Source organism: Nyctibius grandis, chromosome 5 (assembly GCF_013368605.1).
Source record: "Nyctibius grandis isolate bNycGra1 chromosome 5, bNycGra1.pri, whole genome shotgun sequence".
Taxonomy (NCBI): domain Eukaryota; kingdom Metazoa; phylum Chordata; class Aves; order Nyctibiiformes; family Nyctibiidae; genus Nyctibius; species Nyctibius grandis.
The window spans coordinates 7,934,125-7,951,755 of NC_090662.1; the positions used below are offsets into that span (position 1 = coordinate 7,934,125).

General features: G+C 45.6%; 1 protein-coding gene across 2 annotated transcripts in view; it reads right to left on the reverse strand.

Moving 5' to 3' along the window:
• Window positions 1-1,276: 1,276 nt before the first annotated feature.
• The window catches only part of CCDC3 (coiled-coil domain containing 3), a 48,229-nt gene continuing 31,874 nt past the window's right edge, over window positions 1,277-17,631 (reverse strand). Inside the window, exons 3-4 of one of the 2 annotated variants that reach the window (XM_068401609.1) lie at window positions 3,594-3,876; window positions 1,277-2,943 (exon numbers count right to left, since the gene is read on the reverse strand). In XM_068401609.1, the coding sequence (XP_068257710.1) occupies window positions 3,601-3,876 (276 nt within the window). In that variant the 3' untranslated portion in view covers window positions 1,277-2,943; window positions 3,594-3,600. Of the gene's footprint in view, window positions 3,877-17,631 lie in introns of both variants that reach the window. The other variant, XM_068401608.1, reaches the window with a different exon arrangement.

A 17,631-nucleotide genomic window follows, 5' to 3' on the forward strand; every position in this document is an offset into this window, starting at 1 on the left:
ATGTTTTCATAGAATGATATGGTGTAACCTCTCTATCTTGATACTAGATTGATCCAATTGATTGACTAACTGACTACTGACTGTATGCAATGATATTAGGTGGCTGATACCAGCTCAGAGCATCGCATTTCACGTGAAAAGATAGGACTGTTTTTCTTCCCCCCCCATTAATATCTTTTTACATTGCATTTCATTTATTTTTATTGTCAGTCACTCACTCAGCATCACTCAGCCAAGTCTACTCCTTGTTACTGTTCATACGCATTTGCTCTCTGTCCTTGCAATTTGTTACTATTCATTTTGCTCCTTCACTTCTTCTTGTCATCCTCTGGATCTGTCAGGAAAAATTCATTCCGCCATGAGAGCATACCTAAATTCCTCCACAGTGAACACAGATGCCGAAAAGCCCCTCCTTGCCTCCAGTTCTGGCTTCGTCTGCTCTGGGAACCCCTAGCACTGGCCCTGCAGACATTCTGGCAGCCTTTCAGCTCCTGATGTGTTTGCAAAGGCAAATTTTATTAATTTGTAAAGCATCTTTGAATATCTCGTGGGGGGCTGCCTCATTTGGTGTTGTTTCTAACCAATTGCTTTCCTCATTTGAACACTTCTGCGTTCTTTTTTTTAATTATTTTTCCTTTTTTTCCCCCCTTTTTTTTTCCTAGGATGTTTCTGTGACACCCTTTGCCAACCCATCTAGCTATGCCAACCTCCTCTGCACTTCTGCATCTCAGTCTCTCCTGTGTAGCTCTTCAAGAGGAACACACTAAATCACGCCTTTCACATTAATTAGGAAAATGGCATGAAATTTTGCCCTTTTTGTGGGTTTTCAGATTAGATGGTCCCATAAATAGCTACAGAGTGGGTCTAAAAATTAGTGTCTGCGTCAGGCCCTATGTGATGTATACCAGCCTGAATGGACTTAACACAAATTCCCCTTCACACTCATGTTTTCTGCCCGTACAGCGTTCCTGGTCACTCTCTGGATAGTGTCATCAGCAGGGACAGGCAATTAATGGTGACACTTTAATAGCATTTTTATTTGGGCTTGGCATCCCCTGTAACTTGTTGAGAAGGTTAACTTGTGATCTGATCTGACTGCTAGTCCTTATCTCTGGAAATTATCCAAAACCAATCAGGAATTAAAAGAAAAAACTCACAAGGAAAGAACCTTTGTTGATTTTGTACCCAGAGGGGACACTTTGGGTTGCATTTGGATTTTGCATTTGTGGGGGTTTGTTTCTGTTTTCTTTGCAAAGTAACAAAATTCTCACAAAACTGACAAGGAGAACAAAATTGTTTACTTTCTTTTTTAAGCTAGAGAAAGGGGGAAATAGGAAGAAAATTCCAATCATTTCATCAACAGACAAAAATATCAGCCAAAAGAGAAAGTTTTTCAATATGTTCGGAAAATTTGTAAGGAGAATAGCAAAGATGTAGCTCTATTAACTATACTTTCTCAGCTTTACACAAACATTTCTAAAACATGAATGAATAACAGAGGGAATATTTATATTAACAAAAAATTAGAACACAAGCTTTTAATACCTATACCAGGACAAACAGTTCATTTATTTAGACAGCAGTTTAGAAACCAGAAACAAACAAAAAAAAAATTAGTTTCTTTCCTATGGATTTAAATTTTGGAGTTAAAATCTCTTGATGGCTTCTAGGGAAGCCTTAGGTCTGTAGTAATTCTCAGGAAATAGCATTGCTGACTACAGCACAAAACAACTCAAATTGTGCTGATTCGGTAGGCAAAGCCTTTGAAACCAGTGGAGCTTGTGGAGGAGTCAAAATCTTAAGAAATGCCAATATTATTTCAAGAGGGGGGAGGTAAAAAAAAAAAAAAAAAGCTCTATTTCCAAAAGGAGCAGAACTGGAAGGTGATTAAACTCAGCAGCACCCTAGAAGCCAACACAAGGCTTAACTTCTGAGTTCAGCTTGGACTGAAGCTCATGGTCGAAAGCTTCTATGGGCTTTTCCTAGAGCAGGGGTAGCTAAAGCGTGGTCCAGCAGAGCTGCAGCCTGGATATACTCTATTTTTGAGTGCTGAGACACAGCATGGAGACCATGCAGTGATCTGCTAAAGTGTAGAGCGGTGCTTTGCACACTGTTATTTCTGAGGGCCTCACCTCTATGTTAAAGATCAGCTGGATCAGTCCACCTTGTACAAATCGGGTTTAGCCCTGGCAGATGGTCAGTGTTGCCCGGGGCTGGGCAAGGGCCGGCTGCCCCTGTCAAAAAGCATGAAGCATCTGCACTTGGTTCTCATGCTTGGAGCAAGAAAAACTATTTTGAGAAGGGAAGAAAAACACAAAACCTCTTTTACTTTTCTTTCCTTGTGGTGCCCTGTTATGAACGAAGGTTGGTTGAGTACCAAGACGAAAGACATGCTGAAAATGTTATCAGCCATGCATACTGATGCCTCAAGCTATGCTTCTTGAGCAGAAGTCAGTTTGTAAATGTCTAATAAAGGACATGATGGGCTTTTTTTAAATGTGATAACCAAGAAATGGGATTTACTTCATATTTTAAGAAATTAGACTATATCAAATGTGTAATAAAAATATTTTCTATAGGATTTTAAAATATATACATATATAAACTACCTTAATTTTTAATGCCCTGTTGATATTGATGTGGTGTCTACAGTATCTAAGTGTAACTAAGTGAGGCTGCCCAGCAACCTCTATATACCTCAAACAGTGATTACAAAACTTGAAGCCTTGTCCACACTGTATATTAAACCTGCTTGAAAACGGGATCTGAAATTGTCTGCTGGGCCTGAGCTAGCACCCACTAATAGTCAGGCTAAGTCCACTCCTGATTGAAGGAACTGGATTAGGTCCTAGACACAGTCCCAAAATGACGTGGTTTCCAAACCTGTTGGCTGGGCAATGATAAAGGCACCTGAGGGAGTTACTGTGATCTTTGAGGCACTTCCTGGTAAAAAAAAATATTAGATATTTTATTTAGTGTATTTAGGGATATTTAGAAACAGTTAAGACAATCTGAGCACATCTATACTTCATTTTGAAGATAGGCCCAAAATGACTATGTGTCCTGGACATAGCCTTTGCTCAGATGCTGGGTGTAGACTTTAGTCAAGCTTAAGGGAGGATGAGGACTTGAGGGTGATGGTAGAGCAAAGAGCATTCATGCCTACATCCTTCCCACAGCATCCTTCTCCATATATCCCCCTGGCCTTGCTTGCCTAGCCCATGTGGAGGAGGTAAGTTGGCAAGAAGAGCTCCTGTGTCAAGTGCCTGCAATGGCCCATGGGGCTGAACTGGCACTTTCATCAAAGACAACCTAAAACTGGAGACAGAGGTGGAGGAGGGGTGAGGGTTGAGAAGCACAGATTACAGTCTGGCCCTGTGTCCACCAAGAACAGCGAGGTCATGGCTTTGGGCTGTGCTTCCAACACCCAGTCAAACACGGTGTGCATTCCTGTTTAACCTAGCACTGTGTCTAAAGCAAATTCAGATTCATTTTCCATGCAAGGTTTGAAGCACAGTGTAGACAAGGTGTGAGGGCTAGATCCTGATCTAATGCAGGCAAAATTTGCCATCATCATTGGCCTGAGCACTTACCCTTGCATTATACTTTAAGGTAGGTAGCATGGGAGTTCTCCTGCTTCAAAGAGTTAATATAGGGGATTTGACCACCTGCAGAGGAAAGTTTCTCGCTGAGCTTTCGGTTCATCTGCTCCATGTGCCTGGTGTTTTTCCTGGCTTGCCGGAGAGACCTCTTGACTTTCTTCACCCGATCTCGCAGCTGCTTGTTGCGCTTCTCCAGCGTCGCCACTTTCTGCTGCAGCTTCTTCACCCTGTCCTCCTCCTCAAACAGGGCTTTCTGGACTGAGGAGCACATGAGCTGAGGGGAAAGCAGAAATGAAATAGCAACAGGTGAGATTTACACAAAAATTTATTAAAGCAAGGGTTAATTCAGGTGCTCCTTGAAACACCTCACTCCTCTTCAAAAGAAGAACGCTTTTTTTTAAGCGCTACTTTTATTTTTTAAATCTTTTATACTAAAATCCTCCCTTTCACTTCTGTATTCAGATAAGACCCAAAACTGTAGATCTTAATGATACTAGTGATTCACAATTACTATTGTGAGCTGTTTTGATAGACTTGTCCAGCCCACTGAGGCTACATTGAATTTATGGAGGAAGGCTGCCTTGTTTCTGATGTGAAATGGGATTTCAGGCCAAGGGGTGTCACTTTTGGAAAACTCTAGATTTCATTCAGCTTAGCAACCCTTCAGAAACTTCAGATTTTTATGTGAGCTGGCCCTTTGCTCTTTATGTCAACATGTAATGTAAAGACAGCACCTGCAAAATACAGACCTGGTTGTTCTGCCTGTTCAACAACTGATTTGTCTTAAATGTCTCATTATATGGGCTTCTTGCAGATGAAACTCTAAAGGCTAAAATACCAGCAGTCTCTAGGAGCATTCAAGATCCCATAACTTTAACAGAAGTGATTTATTTTGGGGGTCATTGGCTGAAAACTGCCCCTCCCATTCCACCCACTACCAGCTTATTGCAATATTGCCCCAAGCAGGGACATCAAGTTCTTAATGTCCACGCATGCCTGTGGGTTAGGTAGGCACACCCCTCCCCCCAAAAAAAAAGGATCTGGCTTCAAAAGTGCTGCACCCAAGGTATCACTAGAAGAGCAGCTCACAGGGCATTTCAAATCCATTGGGCTAGATGATGGCCCAAAGGTAAAACATCTGTTGGACGATTGTTCGTCCTCTACTACTTCATCCTAGGATGACCCAGAGGTCTATCCCATCTCAGCTATATGTGATTGCCATGTTTACAGTCTCCTGTTTCTGACTTGCTTCCTGTTTGTAGGTGGAGCAATAGGAATGGGATGAGAAACACCAGCTACAAAGGCTGCTGACCAGTTTCACTGCAAAGGAGTTGCATTCCTGACACACAGGGTCTCTTGGGATGGGATTCAGCTGCCTTCTCTTAAGCAGCTAAACGTGAGACTCAGGTCTGGGCTCCTCTCTTTCGGTTTCCCCTGTAATGTCTGCAGGGAGAGACACCCTTCAAGAGGGTGATCTCCACCTCCTAGGGCAGTGGGAGGAATCACCCTCTAAACACAACTCTCTCTGACTACAAAGTCACCAAGTTCCATGTTTTCTACCTGGGCAACACTTCCCAAGCAGAAAAAGAGAAGGTGCCTGTGGCTCAAGGACAGCCCCCCCATAAAGTTTCTGATCTAGAGAAGCCACCATCGAAATCTATTTCTGCCTACAGTGATGTGCCTCCTTCCTTTTTTATCCTAAGATATTTTATTGTGCAAGTGGGACTTTCAGCTGATTGCTGCACTGGTGCACTGTGAGGAAAGGCAGTGTCTTCTAGTGGATTTATCTCCTAAATACATGTAGATATTTTTTATGTGTGTCAAGCACTCCTGGAGCCTGGATGGGCTTTCTCTGGCAGAACATTTGGAACAGACAGGGAATCTAAATAAACAAGTAAATCCTCACTGTGATGATGAAGGATTACGTGCTTCTTTCCATCTTACTTTGTAGTATTTTCAACAACTTAAAGTAGGGGAGGGAGCCCGCTTTGATGATTAACATTTCATTTGCTTTGGAAACCTCCAGCAGCCGAAAACCATGGCCAGTCAACACAAACACAGCAACTGCTTCCAGTCCCCATAAACTCTTGTTTCTTGTGCGAAAGCTAATGCTAAAAGGCAAATGCTTGCCCCGATTGTCCTCTTACTAGGGCTCTTTTATAAATATATGCTAGAGAGACTGGGAGCACACAGATAGAGGGACAGAAATTGCACTGAAGAGGAGGGAATTTGGTTTTGATCACAGCTCATTCCAAGTGCTATCTGAAAACAGCCAGCACATCTTGGCTTTTGTGTTTGCCAAACCCTTGCAAAACTTCAAGCAGGACACTTCTTGAATTTGAATCCCTGCAAAGGAGAGCACTGAGTTAGGAAAAGACGTTTGTTGGGAAGACAGGAGGTGGAAACTCTACTTCATGAGAGATTTCTTGCATTTTCCACTGATGCGGTAACAGCCACAGTATATAAAAGTCCCATGCAGAGGAACAAACAATTCATGCAGCCGAAGTGTGAGACTGTGCAAACCCAACCGTGTCTCATCTGTCTGGGCTGGCTGGTGGGGGAATGGCAATGTCTGATGGCAGACAACAGGGATGGCATTAGCCTCATCCCAGAGGCACTCCCAAACCTTTTGAGGTTGGTCCTCCATCAGCACAGGTAGTCCAGCTCTGCAGAGCCACTCAGAAACTTCTCAAACACCATCAAAAAGCTAGGCAGCTCATTTGCTTATGCTGTTCCTCTTCCAGGTCCTCACTCTCCAGTCTGAAACCCACGGTTTAGTGCTTAAATTACCGAGAGATTTCCAGAGACATCACTGGAACAATACAGTTATAAAAAACTGAGGTACTGTCAGACATACACAGCTTTGCTTCCCAACAGGGCAGGCGATAGGAAAAGCCCAGCTGGATAATTGGCTGCCTGCCTGCAGTCGCAGAACTGCCAGCGGAAAAATAAACTCTTTGCTCCTCCTGCATGGGGAAAAATAACAAGGTGGGGTCCTCACATTCTCACCAGTTGGTTACGAACAGCATTTTTCACGGAGCTCTGCAGTGAGGAGGATGTTTAAATGCAAGCGCTGTCCTACCCTTGCTGTTACTGCTAGGGCTGCAGTTCACATGGGTGCAACCAAGTTATTTTTAAACTGGTGCTGAGAACTGTGTAGCTGCGACAGCTAGGAGCTCAGCACAGCCTGGGTAACTAACCCAGCTGCTGAACAAAGGGGTGAGAAGTCAACCAGCCCTCGGTTCATGTCGCTACTTGAACACTTCTTGTTTACAGCCAGAGGAGATATCCCTGCACTGCGCAGTCGTTCCCATGGAGCATATCTACAGTCAGGCATTTCACGCCCCATTGTGTCTGGTCTTATGTGCCCATAAATGTGCACACTTTGCACTTGATGACCATCAAGATCAGACCTTAGTCCAAAGGCATCGCTAAAAGCTACAGAGAACTGCATTTTTTTCTCGAAACAGCCTGTATTCCCATTCCCCACCACAGCTTGCCGTGTCAGGTACACCTGAGAAGGTAGAGGGTTTTCTTTAATGCAATATTTAAGGGATAATGAAATCTCCATCCAGCAATGTAAGTCACTGAGGATCCAGTTCCAGTTGGTGCCACTGATGGAAAGGACGGGAAAGGATGGATAGCTGACAACTCCTATTCCCACATGATATCAACAGCAGACAGTTAATCAACAGCTCTGAAATGCCACACTTAGCATGGCATACGTGCCCACAGACCTGGGAAATGGTGAGAAGGACAGGAACTGGCTCCTTAGAAACACTTATGGGTTACTTTTTTAGGTTTCCTTCAAAAGTTACATTCTCTAGTGACCCACAGTTCAGAAGAGTTGTTTGTTCTGGAGTTCTCTGTCTGTATGTCTGCTTGTTCCACAGTTTTGTTAGCAAGATATCCTCAGCAGTGGCTAAACTTGAGTCCAGAGCTGTACCAGGAGATGTAACAAGAAAGGTATCACAACAAAAACCATACAGCTCCTTAGGATTTATCCCAGATAGCCTACAGCTGTGAAACTACAAATTAAATATATTTGAGTACTTGTCTGAAATATCCTGTCACAAATACACCCAGTTTTAAGTTTCACCACATCTACAAAATCTGTCCATATGCCAAACAAACCAGCACTGTAACAAATCAAACTGATTTTCTGAGTGTTACATCACAGGCAAGAAAGCCCTTTACCAAACACCCTGAACTGATGTGTATATACGTTTGTCTGATTGACAGACACACACATCTGCCTTCTATAAGCTTCATTAGAATGGGACAGTGTCTAGAAAACGTGCCAAGGATAAAGGTGTAATGGTAATGTTCATCCACCACAAATTGTCCATAAATGGCTGAAGTTAGCGTTACAGAGCTCAAGTCACTCAAAACCCAGCAGTGGCACCCAAGTCTTGCCCTTCGTTTACCAAAGGGAGAGAAGTTGAGCTCTAGCTCAACTGGAGCTCCACTGCCTAGAAGTCTTTCACTTCAGGTCTCCTAAAAATATCTTTCACATTAGATGGTATTTTTGGACATTTAGATATAGGGTGCCATCAAGCAAGCTGATTGCAGGAATGTCTTTAAATGTGTGACAGTAAGACCTGATCTCTGCATGCACATGATCTGTTTTTAGAAGAACTGGGCACAAGTCGCCTTTGTTTTCTTGTCCTCAGATCTTCCTCCTGACCTGCACTGCTAACTGGAGCAGTGTCTAGCTGGGATACTCCCTCAGCATCCCAGACCCAGTATTGCCTCACCACAATCTCTTGGGAGTGTTTGGTGGAAGATGTGAGAGCATCTCTCTCTGGAAACGCACCCCAAGCACTGCAGGTTGGGAAGCACAGCTCCCGCTCTGCTGTGGAGCCCCCTTTGCACCGCGCGCCAGTGAGCTCACCATATGCCTGCACCGCTCTCCTCTTGCCCTTCCCTGCTACAAATCTGCTCTGCAGAAAAGGTAAAAACTGCCCATTTGCTGCAGATTGACTTGCTGCTCTGTGCTTTAGTGCTGTTCAAGTTATATAAAACACCTTAAACCAAAACCTTACGCAGCATGAAGTGCGTACCTCCAGCTCTATTTGCCTCAGCACAGCAATAATTCATGCACTCTCTCTCAAGGGGCTCAGGACCTAAACATAGCTCTTTATTTTTCTTTAACTCCATCAGGATATATTTCCACCAACCCCTTCTGTGCTCTTAGCAAGAGGAAGGGCTCTATGCCCTGGGGAAGCTAATAAGGACAAGATACAGCTCACACAGACAATCATAGAATCACGGAATGGTTTGGGTTGGAAGGGACCTCAAAGATCATCTAGTTCCAACCCCCCTGCCATGGGCAGGGACAAGTCCCACCAGACCAGGTTGCCCAAAGTCCCATCCAATCTGGCCTTGAACACTGCCAGGGAGGGGGCAGCCACAGCTTCTCCAGGCAACCTGTTCCAGTGTCTCACCACCCTCACAGTAAAGAATTTCTTCCTAATATCTAATCTACCCTCTTTCAATCTTCAGCACTCCTGGCCAGGGAGGCCCCCTTTGAGCCCTGCCTTGCCATGGCCACATTTCAGACTCTGAGCATTACTTTCTCCTTTTGTCCAGCCCCTTTGTGCAGGCTGCGTGGGAGTGAGTGTGTTGGATGGAAAGACGGACAGTGTGGCAAAGGATAGTGGGAGGGGTCTGGCAGCAGAGGGTATTGGGTTTGGGATGAAGTGACTTAACCTCCAGTTACTGGGACTTTTCAGCCAAGACTAACACTCCTGCCTAAGTGTGGAAAAGCCCCTGTCAGCACTGTTAAACCATGGTGTTGGGTGAAGCGATGGGGGCATGGCAGTGTTGGGTTAAACCACCTCTGCTTGCTGCAAGACTGCGCCTTTCAGAGGAACCGAATCAGGGTCTCAAGGGCAGATCCAGCATCACTGGCATTAATGGGGATGAGCTGGGATTTCACCCTAGGACCTCATAAGAATCACCAAAATACACAAGATCTATATGGAGAAAGAAATGGTGGTGGCTGTTCTTATCTTACCAAATGCTGGGTCAACATTTGCTGTGGAAGGTGTAAAGCTTGTGGCACAAGGCTCCAGTTCATTCAAAATATTAGAGACGGGGACTTCATTGGGGTATGAAGCACTGCCTGCAGGAAGCCTTGGCCAGGTTACACCCACCCTGAGGTGTCTTGGCACTGTGAACAGTGCTTTTCTTCCCCATTTCACTGCTCACTAAAAGCAGATTTTCACTTTAAACTCCTAAGACGCAGCCAGTCAAGACAAGTCGTCTCACCTTCCCCAGCTGTCTTCAGAGAGGAATGGGCACATCCAAGGGAAGACTTCTTGCCTAGCTTCCATACCTACCTCAGGTGGACCACTTTTGGGGACCCGTCTCCATTGCCTAGATAGCTAGCTCAGACTGAGATGGATCCCACCCTGAGTCCCACAGAATGGCAGCTGGCATCACTGACTAGCCAGAGCAGGCTGCAAGGGCAGCATACGGATAGTTTTCTTGGAGTTGGGAGAACCTTGCCCTTGAAACAGACCCAAATCCACATCCATAGGCAATCAGGAGTCTTTAAAAACAGCCTTGTTGGTTCCGATCTGCATCAAACTACTGCTTAGTGGAAAAACACACGAAGAACCATTGGAGGGCCTGCCAGGGGCAGCTCTTGGATAGTATCTTGGCAGGTCTCTTGGGTGATACTTGGCCCTGATGTCCCCCTGAGCGGCTGAGAAGGGCCCATGTACCTGGAAAATGTGAGTGGTGTTTACAAGCTGTGACGTAAGGCCTGAGGGCCAGCAGCTCCACCAAGACACCAGCTCAGCACAGAGGATGGTTTACTCTGAGGGAAGAGTGTTTTTGACAAGGAGAAACACTCACAACCTATTCATTTTCTTCTGAACTTTTTAAAAAAATGATCTTAAGCCGAACAACAGATTTTTTAAAGAAGATACCTTCCTGTGATTAAGCACTTTGAAAAACGAGACCTTCCTCTCTGGCAAGGTGTCTGAATTGCTGGTGACTCTCATCTGCAGCAGGTGTTGCAGGTCTCCATCTCAAAACCCTGCCCTTTGCCTTCGAACTCACAGCTCTTACACCCCTGCTCCGAGGCTGGAGGTAGTTTTAGAGGACACAAGGGGACTGGAAGCACCTGAGGGCTGGTGAAAAGATGGTGAAAAGACGTTCAGCCCTGGAGGTACCTGGAGAGAGGTCTCTGGCCCCATTTCCTCAGACACTTTGACACTGAAGCCTGAGACGCTGCTGAGGAGGGGGATACAAAGATACCAGGTGACAGTCACACCCGGTCCCCTCTGCCAAAGCTGGAGATGAAGGTGGAAATGTGTCTCCACGGTACTTGGACTGGTCACTGCCAGTACCCAGGAAGGGATCAACACCTTATTCCCTGTACTTGCAAAGGAAAAAAGGCAATGGTTTGACAAGAATAGAAACCACACTAATCAAGAAGACAGGAAAGGGAAAAAAAAAAAAAAAGGTGTAGGGTATGAGCCAGGCTGCCTACCACAGGCACCTCACTTGTGCCAAGTGAGCAGATAAGTCAGTCCTGACAGTAAATCCCTAAATTCCCTGCCCAGGCAGTGGGAGACAGAAGGTCTCCAGGAAGACAAAAATAAATAAAGAGGGCAGGACCTCACTTTGGGGCATCTCCAGGTCCCTTTCCTCTCCTTGCTGACCACGCAGGCAGTGAGGGAGGCACACCAAGAGCCAGCCAGCTGCTTTCCCCCATTGCTCCAAGGTGGAGGAGCTCTGCTCTCGCCTTGTTTCCTTTGAAAACGTTCCTCTGAGTGATTCGCCCAAGATGCCACAGGAATGTGGTGGTGGATCTGGAAGGGGAGCAGCAGTGAAGTCTCACGTCTAAGTGGTTTAGCAGGAGCAGCCGTCCTCCTCCTCGCCTGGCTGCAGCTGCTGAGCGTTGGGCTTGGTGCTCAGCCCCACCAGCCCCATACCTTGTGCTTTCTTCATTTCCAGGAGCTTCCCAGGCTTCGGCACTGCTCCTGGCTTGAGGCTGGGCAGCGCACATCTGCTGAGATGGGTCAGGGCTGGGGGGACGTGGAGGGTCTTACAGTCATCCCACGGGTTTAGCTCTCAGGGACAGGTGGTGCCACCCTGCCAGCCTCTTTGCTGACACCCACGTCACCCCCCTCTGACTCCCTTCACCAAAAACACTCAGGGTGGCCAGTGAAATAACAAACTGTGGGGCGGCACATGTATCCATAGCGTGCAAAAGCAGCCAGGACGCTACTCCTCACTCTCCACCCTCGTTACGGGGGATGTACAGAGCTCATTGCAAGGGCAGATAGCTCATAGACTTTGCAACACGGCTATCTGCAAGATATAAATTGCAAATACAAACCAAGGCAATGCAGCGCCTGCTCTGGTTCCTTCTAGGCACCATGCCTGGCTGGTAGATATTCCTGACACACCTCTGTCCTGTTTCTGGAGAGTACACGGTGCAGGCATGGATGGAGCTGCTTACTTACAGGTAAATGGCACTCAAAGTTAAAGTGCACTACCCAACTCAGCTATGCTGAGCTTAAAGGACAATGTTTTGAGTAAGGAAAAAAAAATCTTTTCTCTGTAGCTAGAAGCAATTTAGGTGCTGAGAACAAACATGGTTTTAAGTCTACCTTACAAGACAGGCTGCTTCATATATCTCTTCATTTTGCTCTGCCCGAATGCTGAAAATGACTGAGTTACTGAGTTACTGCTTTTTCTTTTCTTTTTTTTTTGCGTTTCTATCTCAGAGCTTAGGGTTGCAGTTTCAGCTGGGCTTCAAAAGTCTCTGTAAGAGGCTTTTTGTCTATAACTTATACAGAAACTTTCCATTTCCACAGCTACCAAACTTTCCAAATCTTGCTACCCACTTTAATTTCCAACTCAGCTTTTTCCCACCTAGTATTATTATTATCACAATAAAACTGATTAGGTCTGATATGCCTAAAACTACTTTGCCAACATACCTTACCTCAAGTGTATTGTTCTCCGACTGAAAGTTGCTGTGTGACTGCGTCTCCATCTAGTCTTGTGTTACTTGGCTTGTATTTCAATAGGATTAGTTCACCATTCCCCCCACACATACACACAGCAAATTAATTAAATACCAAGGAAGGGATAAAACCAGCAAGCCTCAGAAACAGAGTGTGTTGTGTCCTTCCCTCTCACTGATGGGAACATGGGGAAATGAGAAACTGCTGATCAGAGCAGCACGGCATCTTACGTTTTGCTCCTGTTTATTGAAATGTCAGTGTTGATTTTTGAATGAGCTGACCTCTACCTCGTGTTACAACAGCTCCTAGAAACTTCATTTAATTTAATGGTCATGTTAAACAGACAGCAAGCACCGTATAGCAGGGTAGCAGTAAAGGAAGTACAATATATTCAAATACAACATCCCCAGATGCAGCTGAAACTAAGAACCAGCATCAGCTGGTGAGGAAATTTATTTATCTTTACTGATATGAATTTGCATGAGAACAACATTAGTTTACACCAGGGTTATACCTGGTTTGGGGTGTTTAAGTATAGTTTACTTCAGTCTAATGTATTACAACCTGTAAGAGTTCCCTGAGGGTACTAACAGAGGTGGTTGATGCTCTGGTGTGGTAGGTGCTGTATGGATGTCTGCAAGCTGAGGTTTAGATTAAACATAGCTGTTAGGGGTCCAAAATAACAGGTGGGAGATGTGGGCTGTGGGAGGACAGGGGGCACATGGAGACAGAGAAACAAGGTTGATTAAGGGCTTAATGAATTTGAAAACCCCCTGTGGGTAAAGCAATGACAGACCTCTGTGTACCCCCTGGCAGGTTCAGAGAGCAAATGCTCAGTGCTTGCCTCCTCTCTTGCCGAGAAGAGCAGGGAAGGACTGGGATCAGTAAATATATGATAAAATATATTTTATATACAATACAAAAAAACCTTCGCTTCTCTGTCACCTCTAAATTGAAAAGGGGAAAGAGAGAAGCAAAGCAAATCCCAGCAGGCTGCAGCTGGGTGTTTGCAAATGGCCACAGTGTGAGCACAATGCGTTAAATGCTGCCTCTCAAAAAGGCTCAGAAACGGGGACTTTTACAGTGAGTGGAGTCCATGTCTCCTCCCCAGCAAATGTATCACACCTAGGGGGAGTTTTATGCACAGTAGGAGAACCTGTGCTGAGAAAGGCAAATGTTTAAAGTTAATGCAACGTCTATAAAAGTCATGTCCCCTTATAAATCCCTCCACTCAGGACGTCTTGGCTTCATACTTCACCCGAGTTGCTGCAGCCCAGCTGCCTTTACAAACAGACAGGATTTCCTTGGCTGCAGGCTCAGCTGGGAGCCCTGGGCGTGCTCTGCTGCTGTGCACAGCTTCTGGATTGCAAAGAGCAACCTGCCGTCCTCCGGTGCCGCGGGGAAGCTGAGGTGTCCACATCGCTCCTCAGCATCCATAGGAACTGCCAGAGCCATTTTACTTCATTTGTCGGGTCCTCTTGGGTGCAGGAAAGCAGAGGGAGTGAAAAGGGCACACTCAGACCTGTATTTATCTGTGCTTGGCGGTCCCTTGGGGTAGTCTTTGCACCTCCCTGCTTAATGTATCTAACCTCGATGCTGGGTAGGAAACATTGGTTTTCTGGGCTCTTTCTACAGTCATTGGAGAGACAGAAATTCCTCTGGAGGATGAATCAGAGAAACTAATTTAGAGCAGGGAAGCAGGCACTAAAACAGAGCTGAGCAGTGTGGAAACAACTCCGACACCATGCTTACATGCACAGCTGGAGACACCCCTGCCGCAGCAGGAGCTGGTCAAGAGGATCTAATGAAGAATTTCCCTGCAAGCAATAAGGGATCTGTGAAACCTTGAGGGAAATGACGGCAGTGGCATTGAAATCAGACTGGATGAAGCACATGGACTTGACGAAGGGCATCTGCATCCGCCACCAAGTTGCTCTGCAAGCACAGAGCAAAGAAGAGACGTCAGCAAGAAGGTGTTTGCTGTGCCCCACGCAAGCAGCCTTGGGAGAGGTGACAGAGCCAATGGTGACGAACAGGCACTTGCACAGCAGAGGACCAGGCTCAGCCCTCAGCCAAGCACAGAAGGGCCGCAGGTTGCCACAGCGGTGAAGTGGAAAGGCTTTGGTGAGGTTGAAGGAGCAAAGACAAAGGGATGGAAAAACAAACATCTACGATCTGCAGGCGCTCTCTGGCTAATGACAGCAGGCCAAGAAAGGAACCGAGGAGAAGAAATGCCTGAGAGGCTAATCAGCAGCTCTGAATAACAAGCTCCAAGCACTAACATCTGGCTGACGGGAGCTCACTGCTGCTCACAGATATCCCTGTCCCACAGGGCAGCTCAGAACAGCCTGTCCACAACTCCCGTCGCTGCGTGGGCTGTAAATCCTGCAAGGGCCCCGGACCACCCTGGATGCGATAAATGGGCAACAGGCTGCTCTGAGCATGGCAGGATTTGGCAAATAACCAATATTCAAGGTGCAGAGATGTGGTAATTAGGGGACCACCCTCCTGCTTGCCTGTGCTTGAATGGCCCTAAGCATTCAGGGAATTAATGGCTGTTTCCATAGCAGTCAAAAGCTGCTGTTTCACTCCAGCACAATCCCTCGGACAGGGTCCTGTTCCTGAGCCAGTATTTCAATTCTCAGTAGAAATTTCGGGTCAGGGAAATACAGGGTCATATTTGAAATCCAACATCATAATTAATGGCCAAAGTCTCTTTCCAGCCTGATTTCAGGGGAAGGCGGATCGCAGCCACAGCTGCGCCAGACACAATGCCCACAGGGCTGACAGATGCCCTGCGGTGAACTCTTCCCTGCAAGCATCTAAATTACAGAGCGTGCGCTCCACTGGTGGTTAATGTTACAGTGGTGGCTCTCGACTGTTTAATCCTAAGTTAATAATTGTGTTGGAGCGAGATAATTACGTAGCAAGCGCCACACCACCACACAAAAACACATGGCGATACCTTTGAGCTACAGTTCAATCACGCGCTACTTTGTCTTTTGGCTCTTTTGTGAATAACTGCCCTGTGCTCTGCAAAACCTTGTAAAATCCTGCTGTCATGTGCGCTTACCTGTAAAATCTGCCGTTGTTCCTGGCCAGACACTTAGGGGCAGGTAGCAAATGTAGCCCTGTAAGTCTGTGTTACCATTTGTGTGTGCATGTGCATATGGGTTTTAAATCTGATTACAAAAGTAATTTTCTCTTAACAGTCCAAAATTCTTCTGTGGATATTAATTTTGCTTTTCTCACATTTCTCTGACACAGAAATTACCTCTACTTTCACCAGCTTTGTATTGCATCACTTTAGCAATAGCAAGAGCCAGGATCTGGACAGCCCCAAAGTAGAGATGATCTGAATTGCCCCCCCACCCCTCTTGCAGCAGCAATCACAGTATCTGCACCAGGCACCATTCATACAACCCCACAAGAATTGCCTAATATCATAGCAATTAAAAAAAAAAGACAAAAAACCCCAAAACTCACTATGAGGAAGCCAGGACCTGGGCTCCCGTGTAGTCCCTTAACTAGGACACTTTCCTTGTCTTTTGGCAATGGTAATTTTGGAAGAGGGGAAAACGCAATTAGCTGAGCTGCGTTATCTGAACAGCTTGTTCTCATTAAGCAACACACACTTCACACCTAAATGGGTGCGAGCACTTGGCCAACAACATGCCAATGGTCACACCTCTTGTTCTTCTGGACCTAAGGGTCACTAAACCATCAGAAAAAACAGCAGAAGAATACACAAGGGGTTTTTACAGGACGAGAAGGAAACATAGAATCATAGAATCATTTTGCTTGGAAAGGACCTTTAAGATCATCAAGTCCAACCAGTAACCTAACACTACCAAGTCCACCATTAGACCGTGTCCCTAAGCACCACATCTACACGTCTTTTGAACACCTCCAGGGATGGTGACTCCATCACTTCCCTGGGCAGCCTGTTCCAATGCTTGACAACCCTTTTGGTGAAGAAATTTTTCCTGATATCCAATCTAAACCTCCCCTGGCACAACTTGAGGCCGTTTCCTCTCGTCTTATCACTTGTTACCTGGGAGAAGAGATGGACACCCGCCTCACTACAACCTCCTTTCAGGTATTTATAGACAGCAATAAGGTCTCCCCTCAGCCTCCTTTTCTCCAGGCTAAACAACCCCAGTTCCCTCAGCTGCTCCTCATAACACTTGTTCTCCAGACCCTTCACCAGCTTCGTTGCACTTCTTTGGATTCTCTCCAGCACCTCAATGTCTTTCTTGTAGTGAGGGGCCCAAAACTGAACACTGTATACAAGGTGTGGCCTCACCAGTGCCAAAACATTTATTCTCACTCTTCAGCTAGGACAGAAATTAATGGGAGTTTGAGTGAGTGTGGAAGAGCACAGCAAGAACAGGGCAGTAAGCCCCTGGAGGGATTGGTAGAGACCCTTTCCTGCAGGTATTTGAGGCCTCTCTCCATCAACCAGATGCGATTTAGGGTTAATACATGTAAACTGCAACACAAGCTCAGCTGGAAAGACTGGATGATCAATTTGTTTAATCTGATTCCCATCCAGTCAGATCTCTCAGTTCTGCCTTGGTCTGTTTAATCCTGTTAATAAGTACATCACTGTGCTGGCATACAGCACCTACACTTCTCATAGCAGCCGGTGTTACTGAAAGACAATCAAACTGGTGATTTACACTGCTCCCTCAGGATATTTGTGAGGCATTTCAAGTGAAGAAGCACAAAAAGAAAATCATAAAAAATATTGCATCAAGTGTTTTTCCTTCCATACACTCCCCCACCCTACAGATCCTGCCACTTACTAACTTTTCTGTATTTAATCCCTTCCTAAAATAACCTTTTTCCATTGAGAAATTTGCAAGTGTTTGGGAGGGGAAGGAATTGTTTGCTGTTTTGATGGAAGGAGAGAAACTAAATTATTTCCTGGCTGAGATTTATGTGTCAAGTTTTAGCTTGCAGCCAGATTTTTTTAGCCAAGTTATGAAATCTGAAGATAATTCCAACTCTCCGCCTCAGTGATTTTTATGAAGTAA